This window comes from Panthera pardus, unplaced genomic scaffold (genome assembly GCF_024362965.1).
Source record: "Panthera pardus isolate Hobbes unplaced genomic scaffold, ASM2436296v1 HiC_scaffold_15, whole genome shotgun sequence".
NCBI classification, from domain to species: Eukaryota; Metazoa; Chordata; class Mammalia; order Carnivora; family Felidae; genus Panthera; species Panthera pardus.
This window is the reverse complement of record NW_026526710.1, coordinates 8541508-8561122: the sequence shown is the minus strand read 5'-3', so window position 1 is coordinate 8561122 and position 19615 is coordinate 8541508. Positions and strand designations below refer to the sequence as shown.

The 19615-nt window shown below is 42.3% G+C and overlaps 1 protein-coding gene across 3 annotated transcripts in view; it reads right to left on the bottom strand.

The window, feature by feature from the left end:
- The window catches only part of FBXW8 (F-box and WD repeat domain containing 8), a 142106-nt gene that overhangs the window by 34952 nt on the left and 87539 nt on the right, over nt 1-19615 (bottom strand). For all 3 annotated transcript variants that reach the window (XM_019467338.2, XM_019467337.2, XM_019467339.2), the window contains exons 6-7: nt 4810-5006; nt 1667-1873 (exon numbers count right to left, since the gene is read on the bottom strand). In XM_019467338.2, the coding sequence (XP_019322883.2) occupies nt 1667-1873; nt 4810-5006 (404 nt within the window). The remainder of the gene's footprint in view (nt 1-1666; nt 1874-4809; nt 5007-19615) is intronic.

Here is a 19615-nt window from a genome sequence, read left to right as displayed (position 1 = left end):
AATGAGCTCAGTGGGGACCAGAAAAGAAGGTGTTCTCAAAGCCCGAGAAAGGAAACTGCCTTAGGACACCAACTGTGGTCCCCTCCCCCACTTCCTAGGAAGGCACAGCACAATTCTATCATCGTCTATCTCGCCAGCTAAGCTGTGAATGTGCTCCAACAAAACAGGCCAACTTGAGCACAAAGGGAGTCCGTTGTCACAGTGAGGTTACAATAAGCCACACATATTTTCTGCCACTTTATTGCCTCTTCCTGAACGAAGAAGAGGTCTGTGGAATCCAGGATGCTTCAATTCTTTGAGCACTTACTAAGTTGCAAAACCAGTGAACATCTAAATGAATGAGATCTGACCTTACAGGGGGCTACACAAAGGGGAAACAGTATGTAAAAACCACAACCAGAGGCCAGACTTAAACTATGAGGGGAGGAAATAAAAGCACCGTGATGGTAACGCTCACTCGCCAGGCACCACGCTTAAAGCTTTACAGACAGGTTTTCATTTAACCCTACAATTTTATCAAGTAGCCACTGTTCTGAACTCCCTGGGGCATGAAGAGGGTTAAGCCACCTGCTTAAGGTCACACAGGGCGGGAGGTTACTACCGAGCTGGTACTGAAACTCGGGCTGTGTGCATCCAGAGTCGGCGCCTCCAGCTCCTGTGCTGCTCTGTGGAGAAGGGCTTCCTTCTCGAAGGAGAAGGGTGCTGTCAGAGGAGCCGCTGGCTCAGGGAAGTTCCTTCCCAGGGACTGTACCCATAGGCAGCAGGGTCAACAGCAGGAAAATTGGAGAAAAACAAAGCAAAACAAAATAAAAAACTGAATCCCTTTCTCCCGATTCCACTGGAAGAGAAAGAGTTCTATAAATCAAGTTTAAGACTAACTACTTGGCTTACAGTCAGGCTAGTAAAATGCTAGGTAGTGATAAAATTTAGTCATCATGCAAAGAATTTCGATTACAAACTTGTCTCCTTAATTCTGGCTCAAGGATTATCAGAAGGCACTTTTATGCACTACTGGTGAGAATGCAAATCTTGCTGCAACCCTTACCACCATCCTGAGTGTATACCTTCTGCCCAGGCAACACAACCGCCGGGAATCTATCCCAGAGATCGACCACACAAGGACTCGCGAGAGTTGCAATATGCATCGTAGCACTGCCTGTAATCGCCGAGACAGTGAAAGTGACCTAAATGCCCACCAGCGAGGGGGCTAGATACACAGACCATGGGTTGTAAGCCTACGCCAGAATCCTAGCGAGACGGAGCATGGTATGTGGTGACGTGGAATGCCCTCCAAGGCTTATTACTGAATAAAAATGTTGGGTACAGAACACATGTATACTACAATCGCATTTCCACAAATACGGTTTTTGGTGCATAAATGTACTTCTAAACACATTACATTTTTCTTGATACCTAAAAAATGCTTAGTTTCTTCTGTGGAATGCGGCTGGGGGAAGGGAGGAGAAAGGAGACAATTACTTTCCATTTTACATCCTTTAGAAGAGCTTCAGGGTCTGTTTTTTTTGTTTTTACCATGCTAAATGTATATGGTCTGAATACATCTTAAAAATATATAATATCAGAGAGCCTTAATTTTTTAATTGCCTTCTAAAAAATAAAAATCGACGTTCTTTTTCATTGATTGTACACCTTACTATTTCTGTACCTTGTTTCCTTCGTATACCCATCCCAGACTCTTCACACCAAAGGCAGCCTGGTTGGCTGAGACATCCAGACATGTGACCGGCTGGCCATAGACGTAATGGAGGGTTCTGGCAGAGTCTTCAGCTTTCAGCAGGTATACCAGATCTCCAGCTGTGGCCACTGCCACAGGATACCTTCCGGTATCTGGAACGATTTCAAGGTAGTCAACCTGTGAACGGGGAAGAGTTACACAGTCTGTCAGGTCTCACCTCCAGCTCATCCTTACTTGGTCAAAAAACACACGATGCCTCCCACAGGTCACTAAGACCAGCGACCTAACAGAAAAAGATGGGCAAAGAAACAGTTCATAGGAAAGGAGAACACAGTTCCTACACTAATAAAGAGATGCTCTTTGTAAAAGACACATAGTATGTTCCTAATAAGAGAAATACGAAGTAAAAATTCACCGAGACACCATTTTTACCAGTCACAGCAGTAAAATCCATTAGCCTGATAGGACACCGGTCTGGAAGTAGAGGGGAGACAACCATATTTGTGGATCCCACTTATGGTTGGTGGGATGTAACCTAGTCCAACTTCTCTAGAGGGAAATCTGGCAATACTTATCACGATGTCAAATGCACATATGCACTGAACCAGCAAGTCAGTCCTAGGAATTTACTTACAAGTAAACACACACACACACACACACACACACACACACACACACACACACACACAACTGCATACAAGGTTATCTGCTGTAGCACGAGGCTGTCATAGCTAAAAACTGGAAACACCTACTACACATGCCTTACTAAGGGGCTAATTAACAGGAATACCATGTAGTCACAGAAAAAAGCATGATACAAAATGGAATCATCTCCAAGATAAATTTGGGGACAAAAAGCAAGGAAGGGGAGTAGCAGGATTCACGGCGCACTAACGTGCGTGGAGGGGGGCAGAGGGAACACGGTGTGCGTGGCTTGTGTAAGCATAAATCTGCTAAGGGCGGCTGCCTGCAAAGAGGGAACAGAGTTCTTGGATGCGGTGGAAGAGAGATTTCTCCCACAAACCTTACTGCCTTTTAAATTCTGAAACATGAGAGTATAAGAACTATTCAAAATATTAAGTTTCCTTGTTTTCTTTTTTTACAAGAAACTGAATCAAATCCCCTCGGTTCCCAATTAGCAAAATTCACATTTTAGCATTTGTGCAGGTACCAGAAATGTGCAGCTAAAAGGCTAAAAAGCGGCGTTATCCATCCTCTGCTGGTTTCCAGGTCATCGAGGGTACGATACCCCCGCCACGGTACTCCTGACCGCATTAGCGCGACCGCTGCCTCTGATCTGCACGGCAACGAGGCGCTCCCTTCAGGCATCACTTGCTTTTCTACGTCCCTAAGTGGCACATTTCTCCCGAGCACATTTCACACCAGGTTTTCACCTCCTTGAGTAAAATCTCAGCGTACAAAAGCAGGTGTGCCACACTGTGTAATCGTGAAAAACACCGCGTGAAAGGACAGCGTGGCCCTGACAAGAAGCCAAACGAGTTCAAAAGCCTGAATCCTAAGGACTGTCCAGAGGAGCTGGAGGGACAGTATACATCCGGGGGCCTCTGTTGTTAATCCTCGGGCCCAAGAGTGTGAGTGTGAGTGCTGCCCCCCCCCCCCCAACCTTCCCAGCTGAGGACTCATCACAAAGGAAGGACGGAAGGGCTAGGCCAGTGCTGCAACCCAGGGAACCCACCTGGGAAGACAAAAGTGGCCCGCAGGGCCGGGGGGGGGGGGGCACCTTTTTCAGGGAGGCCCGGCAGCCCCTCATCCGAGATGAGAAATGAGGCCTATGCTGCCAAGCAGTCGTGGCTTGCTTCCTCTCCCCCCCATTCTAAAAGTCATTTCTTATTTCCCTAAAATTAACATCCTCAGCCTAGCTGTTTAGTTTCACTTTATTGTTGGACTTCTGACAGACCAAGAGGCTCAGACTGACTGTGGTGGTGCCATTTGCCAGAAGCTGTAAACTCCTTCAAAAAGCTTCCAGTGGGTGCCAGGATGCCACTTTATTGCCAAGGCAGGATTTACACTCTACGGAGCAACTCACATCTTAAGTAACTGTCTGCATTCATATAATTATTGCTGGTCTAGAATGTTCTTTAGGCAGAGACCAAATAATAAGCACTACGGTAGTTTTGAGAACAAAGAAAGATGGTCCTTCACATTTTTCTAGTAAAACCCCCGAGAGGAGCATCAGACGGTTTGGGGGGAACACCACCCACAGGGCAGAAACTGGTCATTAGAGGGACAAGAAGCTTATGCAGGCGAAGTGCTGACATCATGGCTTTTTAGTTACTCAAGGCTAACAAGATCTCCACCAGGAGGAAAAGGCAGAAAAACAGGATCTGTTCCGGATCAGACCACCAATTCGTTATTCAACACTGGCTTTTCTGCTCACTCTACTAGCGCCCAAATCGAGTTTGTTTACATTAAATCCAAACTTAGCGCAGATTGGAGCACTTCCTTCTTACCGCAGAATCACCTCCCACCGTATAAAAGTGGAGGCTCACGTGTAACTGAGTATGGAGATAAGCTTGCCGTAAAGAACGCTTCAGGTCGGCTGAGCTTCACGCATGACATCCTGGAACTCGGCTCCCCAATTAACACTGACTTCAACTTGTTTTCACTCAGGAGTTACTCTTAATTCCAGGTGAGAAAATCTGAGGCGGAAGAAAGTGTAGGACGGAAATCTTCCCGCCCATATGGACTGGGAAGGTACCACTGAATTCATTTTCATCATTTTCACGGACATGATAGGCCAGAAACCGAGCTCACATTCCCAGAGGCGAACATCTCATTTTAGGTGAAGGAGGCTGAGGACCACAGTGACGAGAAACCCCTGGCCAGGAGGTCAGCCCTGAGGTCTGAATCTCAGCTTCCTAGCTCTGAGATCCGGGGCAAGCCGATACACTGCTCTCAGCCTCTACTGGCTTTTTGGTAAATGGGGAAAAAGAATACTATCTACCTATTTTGCAAGGCTGCAGTGAGATTTGGAAATGTAAGGCCCCCAGGAAGCCCGAGGGAATGGGAGCTGCCGACATCATTACTATCTGTTTGATCGGACCCAGAGGTTCTAAGAATGGAGAATCAAGTGACTGGGCTAAGAAGCTCACCAGTTTCTGAACTTCGAACTCTGCCGCGATTTGCCAGTAGCCCTCGTCGTTGGGGCGCAACATTACAACATCAAAAGCGGAAGCTGTGGCAACCGTTGCATCTTCCTGGCTGAGGGCTAGTGCCTGTATTCTTGCGTCATGCTCAAAACGATGGATGGGATACTTTCCGGTCCTTAGATCCCAGATATTAAGAAACCCTACGTAGAGAAAAACAGCGCAGGTAATTTTAGATTCGCTTAAAACGCACAATTATAAAGTAATCATGCAATATAAAGAAAGTTAAAAGGTAAATGACAAATTTGCATCACATACAACACTGGGCCGATTTCCTTAACAATGAGCTTCTAAGGTCCAATAAGGAAAAAAAAAGCAATTGGAAAGCGAGCAAAGGACAAGAGCATGCTGGTCACAGTAAAAGAAATACAACTGATGTACAAACGTAAGAAAAATGCAAAAATTCACTCACAATTAGAAAAATACAAAAACGGGGGCGCCTGGGTGGCTCAGTCGGCTGAGCATCTGACTTCAACTCAGGTCATGATTCCATGGTTCATGCATTCGAGCCCTGCATCGGGCTCTGTGCTGACAGCTCAGAGCCTGGAGCCTGATTCAGATTCTGTGTCCCTCTCTTGCTCTGCCCCCCCCCGCCCCCCCTCCCCCGTTCACGGGCAAGTGCACGCGCTCTCTCTCTCTAAGAAAAAATAAAACACTAAAAAAAAAAGAAAAACACAAAAACAGTAACAGAATATTATTTTTCATCCATCAAATTGACAAAGATGAAAAATTTCATAAAACATTTTGTTGTTGAGGCTATAGGGAAATAGGCTCTATTTTTTTAAATGCTTATTTATTTTGAGGGGGGAGAGGGGCAGAGAGAGTGGGGGGGGGGCGGGGAGAGAGAATCCCAAGCAGGCCCCACGCTGTCAGTGCAGAGCCCGACCTGGGGCCCGACCAAACCATGAGATCATGACCTGAGCCAAAACTGACTGAGTCAGATGCTTCACTGACAAAGCCACCCAGGCACCCTAGGCTCTATCTTAAATTGTTGGTGGAGATATAAACTAATTCACCCAACTTGGGAGGCAATTTGATGATACGTAGCAAATTACAAATGTCTATAGGATAGTCGCTGAAATGTTTTTCATTATGTCAAAAGATTAGAAGCTATCTAAATGTGCACCACAGTTTGAAATTTAAATAAAATGAGGAGTTAAAAAGACTGTGTCAGACTTATACATAAGCTATCTGAAAGATCAACAAAATATATTATTAAATGAAAAAAGTGAAGGACAGAGTAGTGGTATAGCAGGTTATACTACTTTCGTGTTTTAAAAAATTTATACACACACACACACAAACGTATACACAGACTATCCTCATGTATGGAAGGATACACAAGAAACTGTTACCAGTGCTTGGCATTGAAGGAAAGAAACCAAAGAGAAGGGACAAGAATAGGAGGGCATTTTACTATATATCCACTTGTCTATTCTGAAGATTTTCCCTAAAATTATTTTTACTAAAAAGATAAATTTTATAAAATGTTTTTACGAGACAAACTTAACAATAGCAGGACACACAGCAATTGCTGAATATTTTGAACATATGGCGCTAATTCATTCTCTTGTCCATTCATGCAACAAATAATCTTTCCCAGTTTTATTGATTATAGTTGACATAAGTTGTACGACACAACAGTCTGATATATGCACATACTGTAAAATGATTACCATAGTACATTATTAGTTAATAGCCATCACCTCACACAGTTAACAAATTTCTTTTTCCTTAGAATGAGCACTTTTAAAATCTACTCTCTTAGCAACTTTCAAATACACGGTATGGTATTAACTGTGGTCATCATGTTGTAAGTTAGATCCCAGAACTTATCTTCTAACTGGAAGCTTGGACACCTTTTGACCACCTTCACTGATTTTTCCCACACCTCCGTCCCCAGGAATCACAAATCTGTTCTCTCTTTCTGAGGGTTTCGTTTGTTTGTTTGTTTTTAGATTCCACACATAAGTGAGATCATACAGCATTTGTTTCTCCTCGGACTTATTTCACTTAGCATGACGCCCTCAAGGTTCACCCATGTTGTTGCCAATAGCGGAATTTTCACGGCCGAATAGTATTCCGTTGGACACGTATGCCACAATTTCTTTATCTGTTCAACTGTCAATGCACACTCACGCTGTTTCCACGTCTTGGCTGTCATGAATAATGCTAATGCTGCAGTGCACGTGGGGTGCAGACGGTCCTTCGGGACAGTGACTTCATCTCCTTTGGACATATACCCAGAAGTGGAATTGCTGGACCCTATGAAATCCAGAGTTCTAGATTTCATTTTTTGGGGAACCTCCATACCGTTTTCCAGTGGTTGCACAAATTTACATCCCCACCGACAATGCACGAGGGCTCCTTTCTCTCCACATCCTCACCAGCATCTGTCATCCCTGGTCTTTGACGACAGCCATTCTAGCAAGCGTGAGATATCAGGCAGAAAATTACTGAGCATGTTATATACGGGGCACTGTTCTAGGTGCCAGCAAGATCTGAAAACAGCCACTAACTCGTATTTTACATCCTTCCTCACACCACCCTCTTCCAGCCGCGGTGAGCACTGATGCTTTACTTTCCATCATTATAAAACGTGAGCTTAACTATCCTCCACTTGCTAAAAACCTTGATCTACCTACACACCCTTCTCTCTCCAGCTCCCTGGATGCTGCTCCCCAGATGAATTCCTCTTACACACACTGGCTGTGTGTCTCCCCCTTTCTCAAATGGTCCACAGCATGATATCCAAGTTTTCCAAGTGGCCTTCAGACCAGAAGCCCCAGCAGCTGCAGCATCACCTGGGGGCTTGTTAGAAATGCAGATCTGGGGGCAACAGAAACTCTGGGGATAGACACTCAAGTCTGAGAAGCAGTCTGTCTACAGGAACTTACACTCTTCTATCAGAAACAGAAACTTTTCTGTACCTGGGGTGCCTTTCTTCTTCTTACCCAAATTCTTTTTATCATTCCCACCCACTTCTTTCCCTGCCAATACGTACCCAAGAAAATAATTACTGTCCGCATCATACTGGATAACGTCCTGCTCCAATTTCCACTGATTTTATTTTTCAAAGTTCCCTGAGAAGTGATCGTACAGAAGTAACAGTCTGTGGCTATTTGAGTTCAAATCCACCTCTACCACTTGCTAGCAGAAGGTCTTGGGCAAGTTACTTTAAGCTGTGGGCCCGTCTCTTCATCTACAAAACGGAAGATAACATCACCTACTGCACAGGACTGTTGGACAGACGAAAGGGGAAAAGCCACACAAAAGGCTGGAAATAGGCCAATCATTTTTACCTTTCGTGTGTTCCAGAAGGCCTGCCATGTTGTAAAGCATGTTTACAATCTACTAAGAGTGCAAATTCCCTCTGTTGCTCCTCCAAAAATCTAATGCTACTTCCTACAACTTCCTATTACCCAAAACAGATAAAGCTCTTTCACGTTTCTTCTCTCGGCAATCCAAGTGCTTTGAACTTAGGATCTTACCATAAAGCATCATTCAGTACTAAATAAATACAGTCAGAAGAAAGTAACGCATGTGGGCTGCTTTGCAAAGACTTTGAAACCGCCAGCAGGCTAGGTAGGTGATGACAAACAGAAGCGGAGCTTTCTTCAAGTTAAATGTCGCTTCAGACGTAAAACAGCGTTCTTTTCTAAGAATTACGATAAACCAAGGGGACCCGCGGGTCACACACGGCTCCACGACACATTCCCCTGGCAAATCTTTTGGCAAGTCCCCCCCACTCTCAGAAGAAACAGAGACGCTGCAGAAAACGCTGAATACACATTCAATAGGAGACAGGCATAGTCCAAGATGTGCCTCCTCCAAGCACTTCTGCGTTATGTGTGTTTGCCTTTGTTCGGAGACGTCACAATAAACAGTCACGAGAGAAACAAAATTTGCAATTTTCACAGAGCTTTTGAGAGTGAGACATTTTCATTTGTCTCCTCTCATTGAGTGCTCACTTCCATTTTGGGAGGAACATCATTATCCTCATTTACAAAAGAGAACAGAAGCTCCGAGTGGTTAAACAACTGGTCCAAAGCCACTTGGTATGTGATGAGGCTGGGCTGGAATTATGCTGGGAAAGTGCGGGATGTGCGGCTGCCTCTCCAAGTGCATAAAATAACCATGAGCTCCACGAGCAAATGACGTAAACTTGCCTGGATTCTGCCAAATGTGGAAGTTACTCAACCACGGCTCACTCTAAGCACACATGGAGTTTATCTATAAACACATTTTTCATTATTAATCAACTACTCGGTTTTGTCGGCATCACTATTCCAACAGAATCTTGTGCAATAAAATATCCTTTGCTGCGAGGTTGAGCTTCACAGAGCCATCCTAAGAAAGGTCTTTTTGGAAAATATATTCTAGGGTTCCCTCAATTTAATGGCCACATTCTTTTCTGGACTCCTACAGCGTCGGCGTCTTTATCAACTCTCTCTACTCCCTTCAACTACTGAGCATATAAAACCTTGTCAGCCCCTTCCTTGTCGACAGCACAGTCCTCCAAGACCACTTTTACACGTGTGAACATCTGAAACTGTCACGTCCTCTGAACGAATTGACCCTTCGTTGTGTGAAATGTCCCTCTTTACCCCTGGTTGTGTTCTCTGCTCTGAGATCTTCTTTGTCTGCTGTGGATACAGGCATTCCAGCTTTCTCCTGATTGGTGTTAGCACTGTATATATTTTTCTGTCCTTTCTCTTTGCCTTGTGTCTTCACATTTGAAATGAGTTTCTTGTCGACAGCATATATACTTGGGCTTGTTTCTAACTGGAGTGTGTAGACTATTTCCTTTAATGCGGTTATGGGCAGGAATGGGTTTTTCCTACCATTTTGCTATTTGTCCCATTTGTTCTGTGTTCCCTTTTTCTCTTTTTCTGCCTGCTTTTAGATGGAGTATCTGCTTCAACCGAGTACGTGTTTATTCCATTTGCGTTCCCCTGTTGGCTCATTGGCCCAAACTCTTGTTGTGTTATTTTAGCCCAAATGCGTCAGCATTTTAGCATTCATCTTTAACTTACCGGTCTACCCTCCAGTGACACTGCCCCACTTCATGTGAAGAGGGCGAGCTTCACTGCCACACACTTCCATTTCCTGCCCCCCAGCCTTTGTGCCACTGTTGTCAGGCTTTTCGTTTCTATGTGTGTGATGAACCCCATGTACATTATTACTTTTGCATCAGCAGGCAATTAATCTTTAAAAAAGGACTTAAATAGTAAGAAAAAAAAAAGCCACGTATACTCACCCATGTAATTAGCGCATCTGGGGCTCTTCCAATATCACTTTTAACATTAAATCCTGCAGCTTTTGCAAGATTTGCAATTTCACTTTGCAACTGTGTTGCTGGACACTTGACCCAAAAACACCCGGGCAAGGTGGGCAGGAACAGACTCAGCAGCGAATGGGGAGAGATGTTTGGGTGGAAGCTAGTTTTATAAATGATCAATCTATTCGTTAGTAGTTACATCGTGGCTACTCTTACAACCTCAAAACTGCAGGGACTTGAACTACGAATACCTGAATTATAATAATGTCTTCTAATATTGTAGCTGACTGTCACCCACGTTAACCAACATTTAGTCAAAAGGGAATCGATGTAATAGTACAATCAAGTATTTACTGAGCCCCGGCTTTGGGCCAGCCACTGTTCTAGGTAGTCGGGAAACTGCGGCAATAAGACAAAATAAAACAAGAAAGTCACTGACTGCATGCAGTGAATATTCTCGTGGCATCTACCAAGCATCTCGTTTGGGGGCAGACAGAAAGGATAGGACTCCTATTCTCACAAAACCTGCACCTGAGAGAAACAAACTTTTTAATGACCAAAATGTAACACATAACAGAAGACACAAAGTACAATGGGAAAATGGATATGCTTTTTATCATGCCATAAAATTATTTTAATATCCCCAAAGAAGGGGCAGCTAATTTCTCTAGACACTTCAAGCTGAACTGGATGCATAACCATCACGTGACATTAAGAAGTAAGTAGCCAATGCCTGTCAGAACCAAATAGAGTCACTTGTCAAACAAGTGATAATTTTTAAAAATCTGATAGAAATTCATTCAAAAGGCCAAATTTTATATCACAGAAACAATAATGATATGGATTTGGCTCTTGATATTGTGTGGACCTCTCAAGTGTCAGAACTGTGTCCTTTTTCTTCCATATCGCCTATGTCAGTGAATTCAGAACGTCACTGACAATGTGGCTGTCAATAAAGGTTTGCCAAATGTTTGTCTTACGTTTTAGCAAGGGACATCTGGTTCTAAGAAACAAAAATCCACCGTGACTCAAACACAAAAGGGAAATGGGCTGGGAGGGAATGGGGCTATTTCATGGAACCCAAAGGCAAGAAGTACAGCTGGAGATCATAAGGAATCTGAAGCAGGGACTAGGAAGACATTCAGAACCAAGGCAGGGCATGTGTTCTGTGTGCCTCTCTGTGCAGCTGTTTTCATTCTTCTGTCTCCCCCACAAACCAGCTGTCGCTCTTCCCCAGTCTGCAGAGTCTTCTAATCCAAGCACAGAACCCAGACTAAATGTGTGAGGCCCAAATGGCTCATCCCAATCCATGAATTAGCTGCCCCCCCGGGCCTACGGTTCCCACCCTCGTCCAACCGAGGCCAAAGACTAATGCAAATACTCACTGTGAACGTGCCTACCCTTACGGGGGCTAAGGAGGTTCACTGGGGTTAGGAGACACCCCAAAAGTGTCTACTACACTTATCCTGCAAGTCAGGCCAGGGGAAAACAAGAGAAAATGTCTTAGCAAATGCAAAGGGAGGATCTGTGTAGTTAGTTCCTCAGTAGTGACTTAAAAAGCAGGTCACTGCCATCATTTCCTGAACAAGCCATGATCCCTAAGCGCCAGAGCTCACGGCCCCCATTTATTTGCCCCACACCGGGAAAACTAAAAGGACAGCAGAGGTCTTTCTTTCTCCCTGACGAAACCTCAAGAGCTGGATGAAGGATGTTCAACTCTGAGCCAGTGCCAGCCTCACGACAACACGACTTCATTCACGAGAAATATGAAACGGATGCAGACGAAAGAAGAAAAAGGGTCTGTCAAAAAATCTGGAAGAGCACAATGAGTGAGGGCCCTCGGCCCAATCGAGGAGACGGGAGTGGGGCTCTGACAAGCGGCAGCAGGGCGGAAGGAACTCGGAGCTCACCCTAGACCGGGGAACGGTTGTTAACAATGACATGAGTAACGATGGCCAGTCTTCTGAGGAGACACAAAGCCTGCTCAGCAGCTGTGGTGGGCACCCATGCCAGTTTGCGACATGCCCCTCCCACCTCCCGGAGGAGGCCAGCCAGAGTGTGGTAATGAAACTGCACATAGTGGAAATGGGATCTAAATGAGTTTAAACTGATTTATGTGAGCTTTTGTAAAGATTACTCGATATCAGGAAAGTGCTACCACTGTGAAATAATGTCGACAATCCTTAAGACCTCCGCCTAATGGTACTTGCACAGAATATTTATATTCCTCGTCATGGGAACAAGGACCATAATGGATACCATTTTTGTTTTATTAGGGATGCATATTTAAATTAATCTGCTATTTGCCTAAACAATTAGCTGCTTCTGTTTGTGTGCACAAAGCCAAAATTGCAATTAGGCTTCCATCAAAAAGATAAGTCCCAACTAAAACTGTCCCGGTGGGGTCGTAAGAGCTCAGGGCAGAACTTTCCAAAATTACTTTTTAGCATAATGGTAATTATGTTAATTGCTTGAAAGGTAAATAACTGCTGAACTGGTTTTGGGGGGGAGGGGTGGGGAAACACACCACACACAACTGGCCCTGCCCCCTCCCCTTTGATCTTTTTCAAGCACCATTAAAATTTAAAACAGGTTGACAGTTTAGAAAGTCACAGACTGGTCACTTCTTAAACCACAGAGTGTCTTGTGGTCTTTAGTGCTTCCTTGATTAGAACTTATCGTAGCCATGAGCTCCTATCCTCTTGAGCTTGGACAGTAAACACCTGAGGCGTAGGGCAGTTTCTGACCACAGTAATCGACCCCCCCGTTACCTGTGGGGGATACGTTTCAAGATCCCCAGGACATGCCTGACCATGGACAGTTCCAAACCCGCTAGGTACTATGTTTTTTCCTTTACATACATACCTTTGATAAAGTTTAATTTATAAACAAAAAAAAAAAAGCACAGTAAGAGGTCAACAATAAAATAGCACAATTATAACACTATATTGTGATTTCAAAAGTCATGTGAATGTGGTCTCTCTCTCAAAGTATCTTATTGAAATGAACTCATCCCTCTTTTTGCGATGATGTGCGATAATAACACACCTGCGTGAAGAGATGGAACGATGTGCATGAGGCAGCGTTAGGCTACCACTGACCGAGGACCCCCCCCCTCCCGCTTCTAGACCACAGTGGCTGCGCGTAACTGAAGCTGCAGAAACTGAAATCACGGATAAGGGGGCACTGCTGTAGTTACGTAGGCAGGGTCATCTAACTGCAGTTCGGAGAACAGTGAATGAAACTGTTTTTAAAAACGGCTTGTAACTTCAATTTCCACCCCGTAAACACTTGCCTATAAATAAACAGGAGCCAAAAAAAACTCCTTGACAAGAGAAAAAGCATTTTAACAAAAATTTGAGATCTACCCATTGCATTCACTAACTGTGTACTGCCTCATTCATCAAGTCCATACAACAGCACTATGAGATAGAGGCCAGAGGTGTAAAGGTGGCATGAGTCTGAAAGGAGAAAATAAATTTTGCTTTTACGGAAGAGGTGGCCAGGGAGGTTAATATCAGTGCAAACAAGGGTCATGTTGAAGTGCTCAGTACGGAAGGTCTGGAATAGGACAAAGCGTCTACCGTGCATGTTCATCCTCAACGCTGCAGCCGAACACAACTCTAAACTTGAACCCTGTGATGTGGAGAAAAACAACGCATAGGAAGCATTCTGGAAGCTGTACTTCGGACTGACGAGAATCTGAATGGGCTCGGGGACCGATCAAGTGGCTGGTTAGGCACAACAGATCAGCGACCGGATGAGAGATCACCAAAGCAGAAAGAGAGTCAAGAAGAAAGCAAGAGGAATATAGTTAGGAGTCTCAGGTTCAAAGCAGAAGAAAAACATTTTAAAAATAAAAAATGAGAAAAGACAGTAAGTTGAAAAGGAATCAAATAACAGATCGTAAGATAGGACAATGTGACTCCGTAGAAGAATTCAGAGTTAACGGAGTCCAAGGAAAAACAGATTCATGGGGAAGCATCCGGACCAGGTGTTCTACAAGGGGAAGTGCCAAGGAGGCAGAGAGTGCGAAAGAGACATCACTATGCACGCAGCCACCAACCCTGCCAGCTCCAGCCAGTGTCTTCCTACACTATAACGGAGCAATATAAACATAATCTGGAATATATTTTGAAGAGTCCATCAGACAGTGGTGCTAGGTGATGCCTCCAGCGCACAGACTATGGTACTGGGCAGTCGGGACAGTGGTGGTGGGTAGAGAAAGAACACTTATTCTTCACTACACATCCTTTGGGACAATTTGAATTTTTTCTACATGTTATACTATCTCAAAAATTTTATTATAATTTGTATACATATCTTTATAAATATTAACATGATTTGTGATGAGATTTTTTTCACTTTTCCCAATCACGGTCCACATAATTTTATAATCAACATTTAACTCTGACATACAAATTCTACTTCTGACTCAGTGATAGGTCAAGGTGAATTAAACTCCAAAGGAGTACGCGACATCGCCACCACTTTCCTGACCAGACAGGCGCAAGAGAGCCCAGGCCAAGAGTAGCCCAGGGTAAGTCTTAATCTCCTTGTTCTTTCTCTTTTCAAAAAGTTTATTTGTTACTAAAAGGCAAATAGGTCTATCTTCAAAAACAGTTCCACTCATGTGCTAAGTGACAGAACTATATAATATTTAGAAATGTGTGATTTAAGATAACGCTCAGGACTACTGAAGCAGAATGATGGGTACATGGGGATTCATCACCCTATTCTCCCCAATTTTGTGTATTTTGAATTTGCTACAATAAAAGGATTCTTAAAAATAATTTGAAAAGCTATCACTGACAAAAGTGAAGACACAGAACTTGTATTTTGCAAAAGTTTTCAGGAGCTACGCTCCGAACTTAGTGTAGTCTCAGAACAGATTTGCAATGGAAATTCCAGTGATGACATTTTGCAGGTTTTGGAAATCCCCTTCCAAGCCCTCGAAATATCCTGAAATCATACTATCAATGAATTCTCTTTCAATAAAAGTATTACATGGCTCAAAGGAAAAGTAGAAAAAATCAAAGATGTAGATTATGGCGCCACTGTAGTCAACTCTGAGTTACGCCAAACAAGAAGGAGAAAGGGAACAGCAGATGATCTCACATTTCACTTAGGCATCTGAAACCCCCAACGCAAATCTCCCTGCATGTGGATGGGTTTTGCCAGGAGGGCCAAGAATGTTTAAGCTGGGGCGCCCCCATGTCCCTAGGTGCTCCCTGGGGGACAAGACAGGGGCAGGTGTGGATTACAACAGCCCTATACAGATTCTCCTCTGAACTCCAGACCCATGGATCCACCTGCCTTAAAGACTAGTGGTCTTCAGACTTTTTTGTTTATCCCCCTAAAATTATTTTGGCAAATCAGGTCTCCCTTTCATATCTTACATATAAAACCGAAAAATCTTGTTTATCGTGTAGTGGCAAAAAAAAAACCCCAAAAAACAAAAAACCCACAAAAAAACCCTAACTTCTGGCATACTGCTAAATACTGACATTTTAAAATAAAATGGCTATGCTTCAGATTCTGTGTCCTCCCTCTCTGTCCCTCCCCCGCTCACACACTGTCTCACTTCTGAAATAAATAAAGGTGAAAAAAAAATTTAAATAATAAAATAAAATGGCTATATCATTCTTTAAAAAGTATTCTTTGGAAATGAAATATCACTCATACCATCATGCATTAAATAAAAGGGGGAAAGAATAGCCCAAAGATAAATAGCAAGATACAGACACAAAGTGTGTGGAGAATCCTTAATTGTAGAATCACCACCAGAAGAACCTAGGTCCTAATCTCATCGAATATCAGGCTCCCAATTCAGCGAAAAAGAAAACGGTCAGGCACATTTTTTTTTCCTGAGTAATCAGTTAGCATATATATACATGGAATTTTAAGTTGCTATGAGAAAAATTTTACCTTGTTTAATGATTTTTCAATTTTGAAATATTTGAGACTTACAAAAAGCTCTAAAAATCATACAAGGAGTTACAGTTGACCCTTCACCCAGCTTCCCCAATGTTAACATATTACATAACCACAGGAACATGATCAAAGCCAGGAAATTAACATTGATACAAGATGTTTAGCCTATAGACCTTATTTCCATTTCATGAAGTGGTTCACCAAAATCCTTCCCCCCCCCCCCCAACCCCGTCCAGGATCCAATTCAGAATTCCATGTTGCATTTGTCATGTCTCCTTGCTCTGAGACAATTCCTCAATCTATCTTTGTCCTTCCTGTCCCTGACACTTGAAAAGTACTGACCATGTATCTTATAGAAGATCTCTCAGTTGTCTAATGTTTACTCATGGTTAAAATCAGGTTATGCATTTTTTGACATAAGTAGCACAGAAGTAACGTGCCTTTTCAGTGAATCAGGAGGTACATGATGTCAATTTCTCATTATTCACCATATCCTGTTTTTCATCATACCAATTTTAGCAACCATTGATTCTTGCCTGTAAGAATTATTCTAGCACTTGCCAAATGAGTTTCTATTTTCATCACTCCTCCACACAGAGAAATTCATTAATTGAAATGCTATTGTAAAAAAGAGCTGACTCTTCTCCCTTGCTTATTTATTTAACTGTTTATTTATACTGGCATGGACTCGTGGATATTTACTTTATTCTATAGGTTACAATCCATTAATATCCTATTTTGTTGCTTGAACTGCCCCTGATTTTGCCGTTGGGAAGGAGCTCCAGTTTGTTTCCATTTTCCTATAAAGAGAACATCCTCCTTCCATCTTACCCACTTTTTTTTTTCCTTTGGACCACCCTTACTTTCTGGTCCCACAAGATGTTCCAGACTCATCTTGTATTGGTCTCTCCTAGCACTGGTTCCACTCACTGAAGAATTAATGATATTTAGAGACCAAGATCTGGGCACTAGCTGTGCTTATTGTTACTAGGGTAGCACAATGCATGCCTACAACTCTTAGGAATTAGAATAAAAGCCAGGTCTTTGCCTCAAAGGTCATAAGCTCTTTAAAATATGCAGAAAAGTCTTCCATGGCCTTGGAATAAAGAATTGAGGAGAGTTGCTTATCCAGGAATTTTTTTTTTTTTTTTTTGTAATATCGCATGATCCTGGGTTTTAAGTCCTATTTCAGAGCAGAGTTAAACACAGAGAAAGAGGAACAATTCCAGGTACATATAGCCACTATTTTTTGGCCATGCCTGCTACCACTATACTATGATCCCATAAATACAATATTACTTTGTATTTCTTTGAAAATAGGTCCAGATTTCTTCACGAAAGATTATTGTTAAAGACACAACAAAAACTTCAATCACTAAACGTGTTCTGGTGGCCATGAGCCACCAGGGGAATTCTCTGCTGTCAAGCACTCAACTCTAGAACCGAGATGGAAAGCACTCTTGTCCTTGGACTCTAACACATTTCAGAATCCTGACCTTTCCTGATGAGCAAAAACCAACAAAACGAAACTTCCCAAGAGTAGCACCAACTATATTGTAGAAAATCTTGAAATGGGACTTTTTGGTCTTTTAAAAATATGTTAAAAAATCATGTAGTTCTAACCTACATGTAAAAAAACCTCATCAACTTTAATAAGTGCACTATTGGATAGGAACAGACAAATATTTATGGTCCCGGAACCACCACCCAATCATAACAGAATATTTCCACCACACTTTTGACAGTCACCTTCCCCTGGCAACTATTCACTTGCTTTCTGTCATAGTTTTGCTTCTTCTAGAATTCCACATAAACAGAATTATATAGTAGGTACTCTTTTGTGGCTGGCTTCTTTTACTTAGCATTAGCGCTACTAAGATCTATCTGTATTGTTGCATGTATCTGTAGTTTGTCGTCTAAAATTGACGAGCGATGGCCTATTCTTTGGATGTACTACAATACAGCTACTCATTCATCGGTTAATATTGATCTACGTGGCTTCCAGTTTGGAGCTACCATGATTAAAATGTTATAGCATGTAAGCAATGAACTAATCTACCCTCAAAACCAAGGGCACACCATACACACTGTATGTCAGCCAATTTGATAAATTATATTAAAAAAAATAAAATTCTATAAATATTCAAGGACAAGTTTTTGTGTGAACATAGGTTTCATTCTCTTGGATAATACAGGAGTGGGAGTGCTCGGGTCATCTGGCGAGTTTGTGTTTAGTTTTGTAAGAAACTGCCAACCTGTTTACCCATGTGGCTGCGCCATTTTGCATTCCCACCAGCAAGGAAAGTGCCAACTCCACCAGTCTCACCAACATGTGGTATTATCGGTCTTTTAAAGCCGGTGTATTATGGGCAACAGTATACTTCATAATGGTTTTAATTCACATTTCCCTAACGATTAATGGTGCTGAGCATCTTTTCATGTGTTTACTTTCCATTTATAGGTCTTCTCTGAAAGGTCTATCCAAACCTTCTCCTACTTTTAATAGGCTGTCTTCTTATATTTGAACTATAAATGTTCTTCATATATTCTAGATGTAAGTCCTATATCAGATGTGTTTTGCAAATGTTTTCGGCCAATGTGTAGCTTGCCTTTTCATTTTCTTAGTATCTTCACGATCAAAGGTTTTTACTTGATGAAGTCTAACATTTTTTTTTTTTATTTTACAATTTGTGCTTTCTGTGTCCTAAGAAATCTTCGCCTAGCCAAGCTCACAAAGATTTTTCTACTTTTTGTCCAAAAATTTTATATTTAAGTCTATATAATCCATTTGAGTTCACTTGTAGATAGCATGAAGTAGAGGTTCACCGCAGGGATAAAAAGGAATAGAGCTATCTGCTTGTTTCAACATCATTTGTTGAAAAGACAATCATTTCTTCATTGAATGACCTTGGCACTTTTATTAAAAAATCAGTGGGTGGGTTTTTCTGGACTTTATTCTGTTCCAGTGGCCTATGGGTCTATCCTCAGGCCAGTATTGTTACACTGTTTTGATTACTAGTTTCACAGTAAACCTTGAAATTGGATAGGGTAACTCTACCAACTTTGTACTTCTTTTTCAAAATTGTTCCTTGCTATTCTTGGTCCTCTGCGTTTTTAGATTTTAAATTTTAGAATAAGCTTATCAATTTCTATCAAAAGAAAAAAAATTCTTCAGGGATTCTGATTGGGATTGAACTGAATCTCTAGGTCATTGAGGGGACAGCTGAATCTCAACAGCATTCAATCTTCCAATCCATGAACATAAGTCTCCACATTCATTTGGGCTTTAATTTCTCTCAGTATTTTGTAGTTTTCAGCACATATTTTGCTGAATATTTGTTGAATTAATCCCAATTAGCTTGTTTTTCCAACTGTTGGTTGCTAACTTGAATACGACTGGTTTTTTGCATAGTGATCTCATCTCCAGTGACAGTTCTAAAGATACTTACAAGTTCTAGTGACATTTTTGTTGACTGTTTAGGATTTTATGCAAAGACAATTTATCCACAACCACTCTTACTTTTTTCTATCTGTATG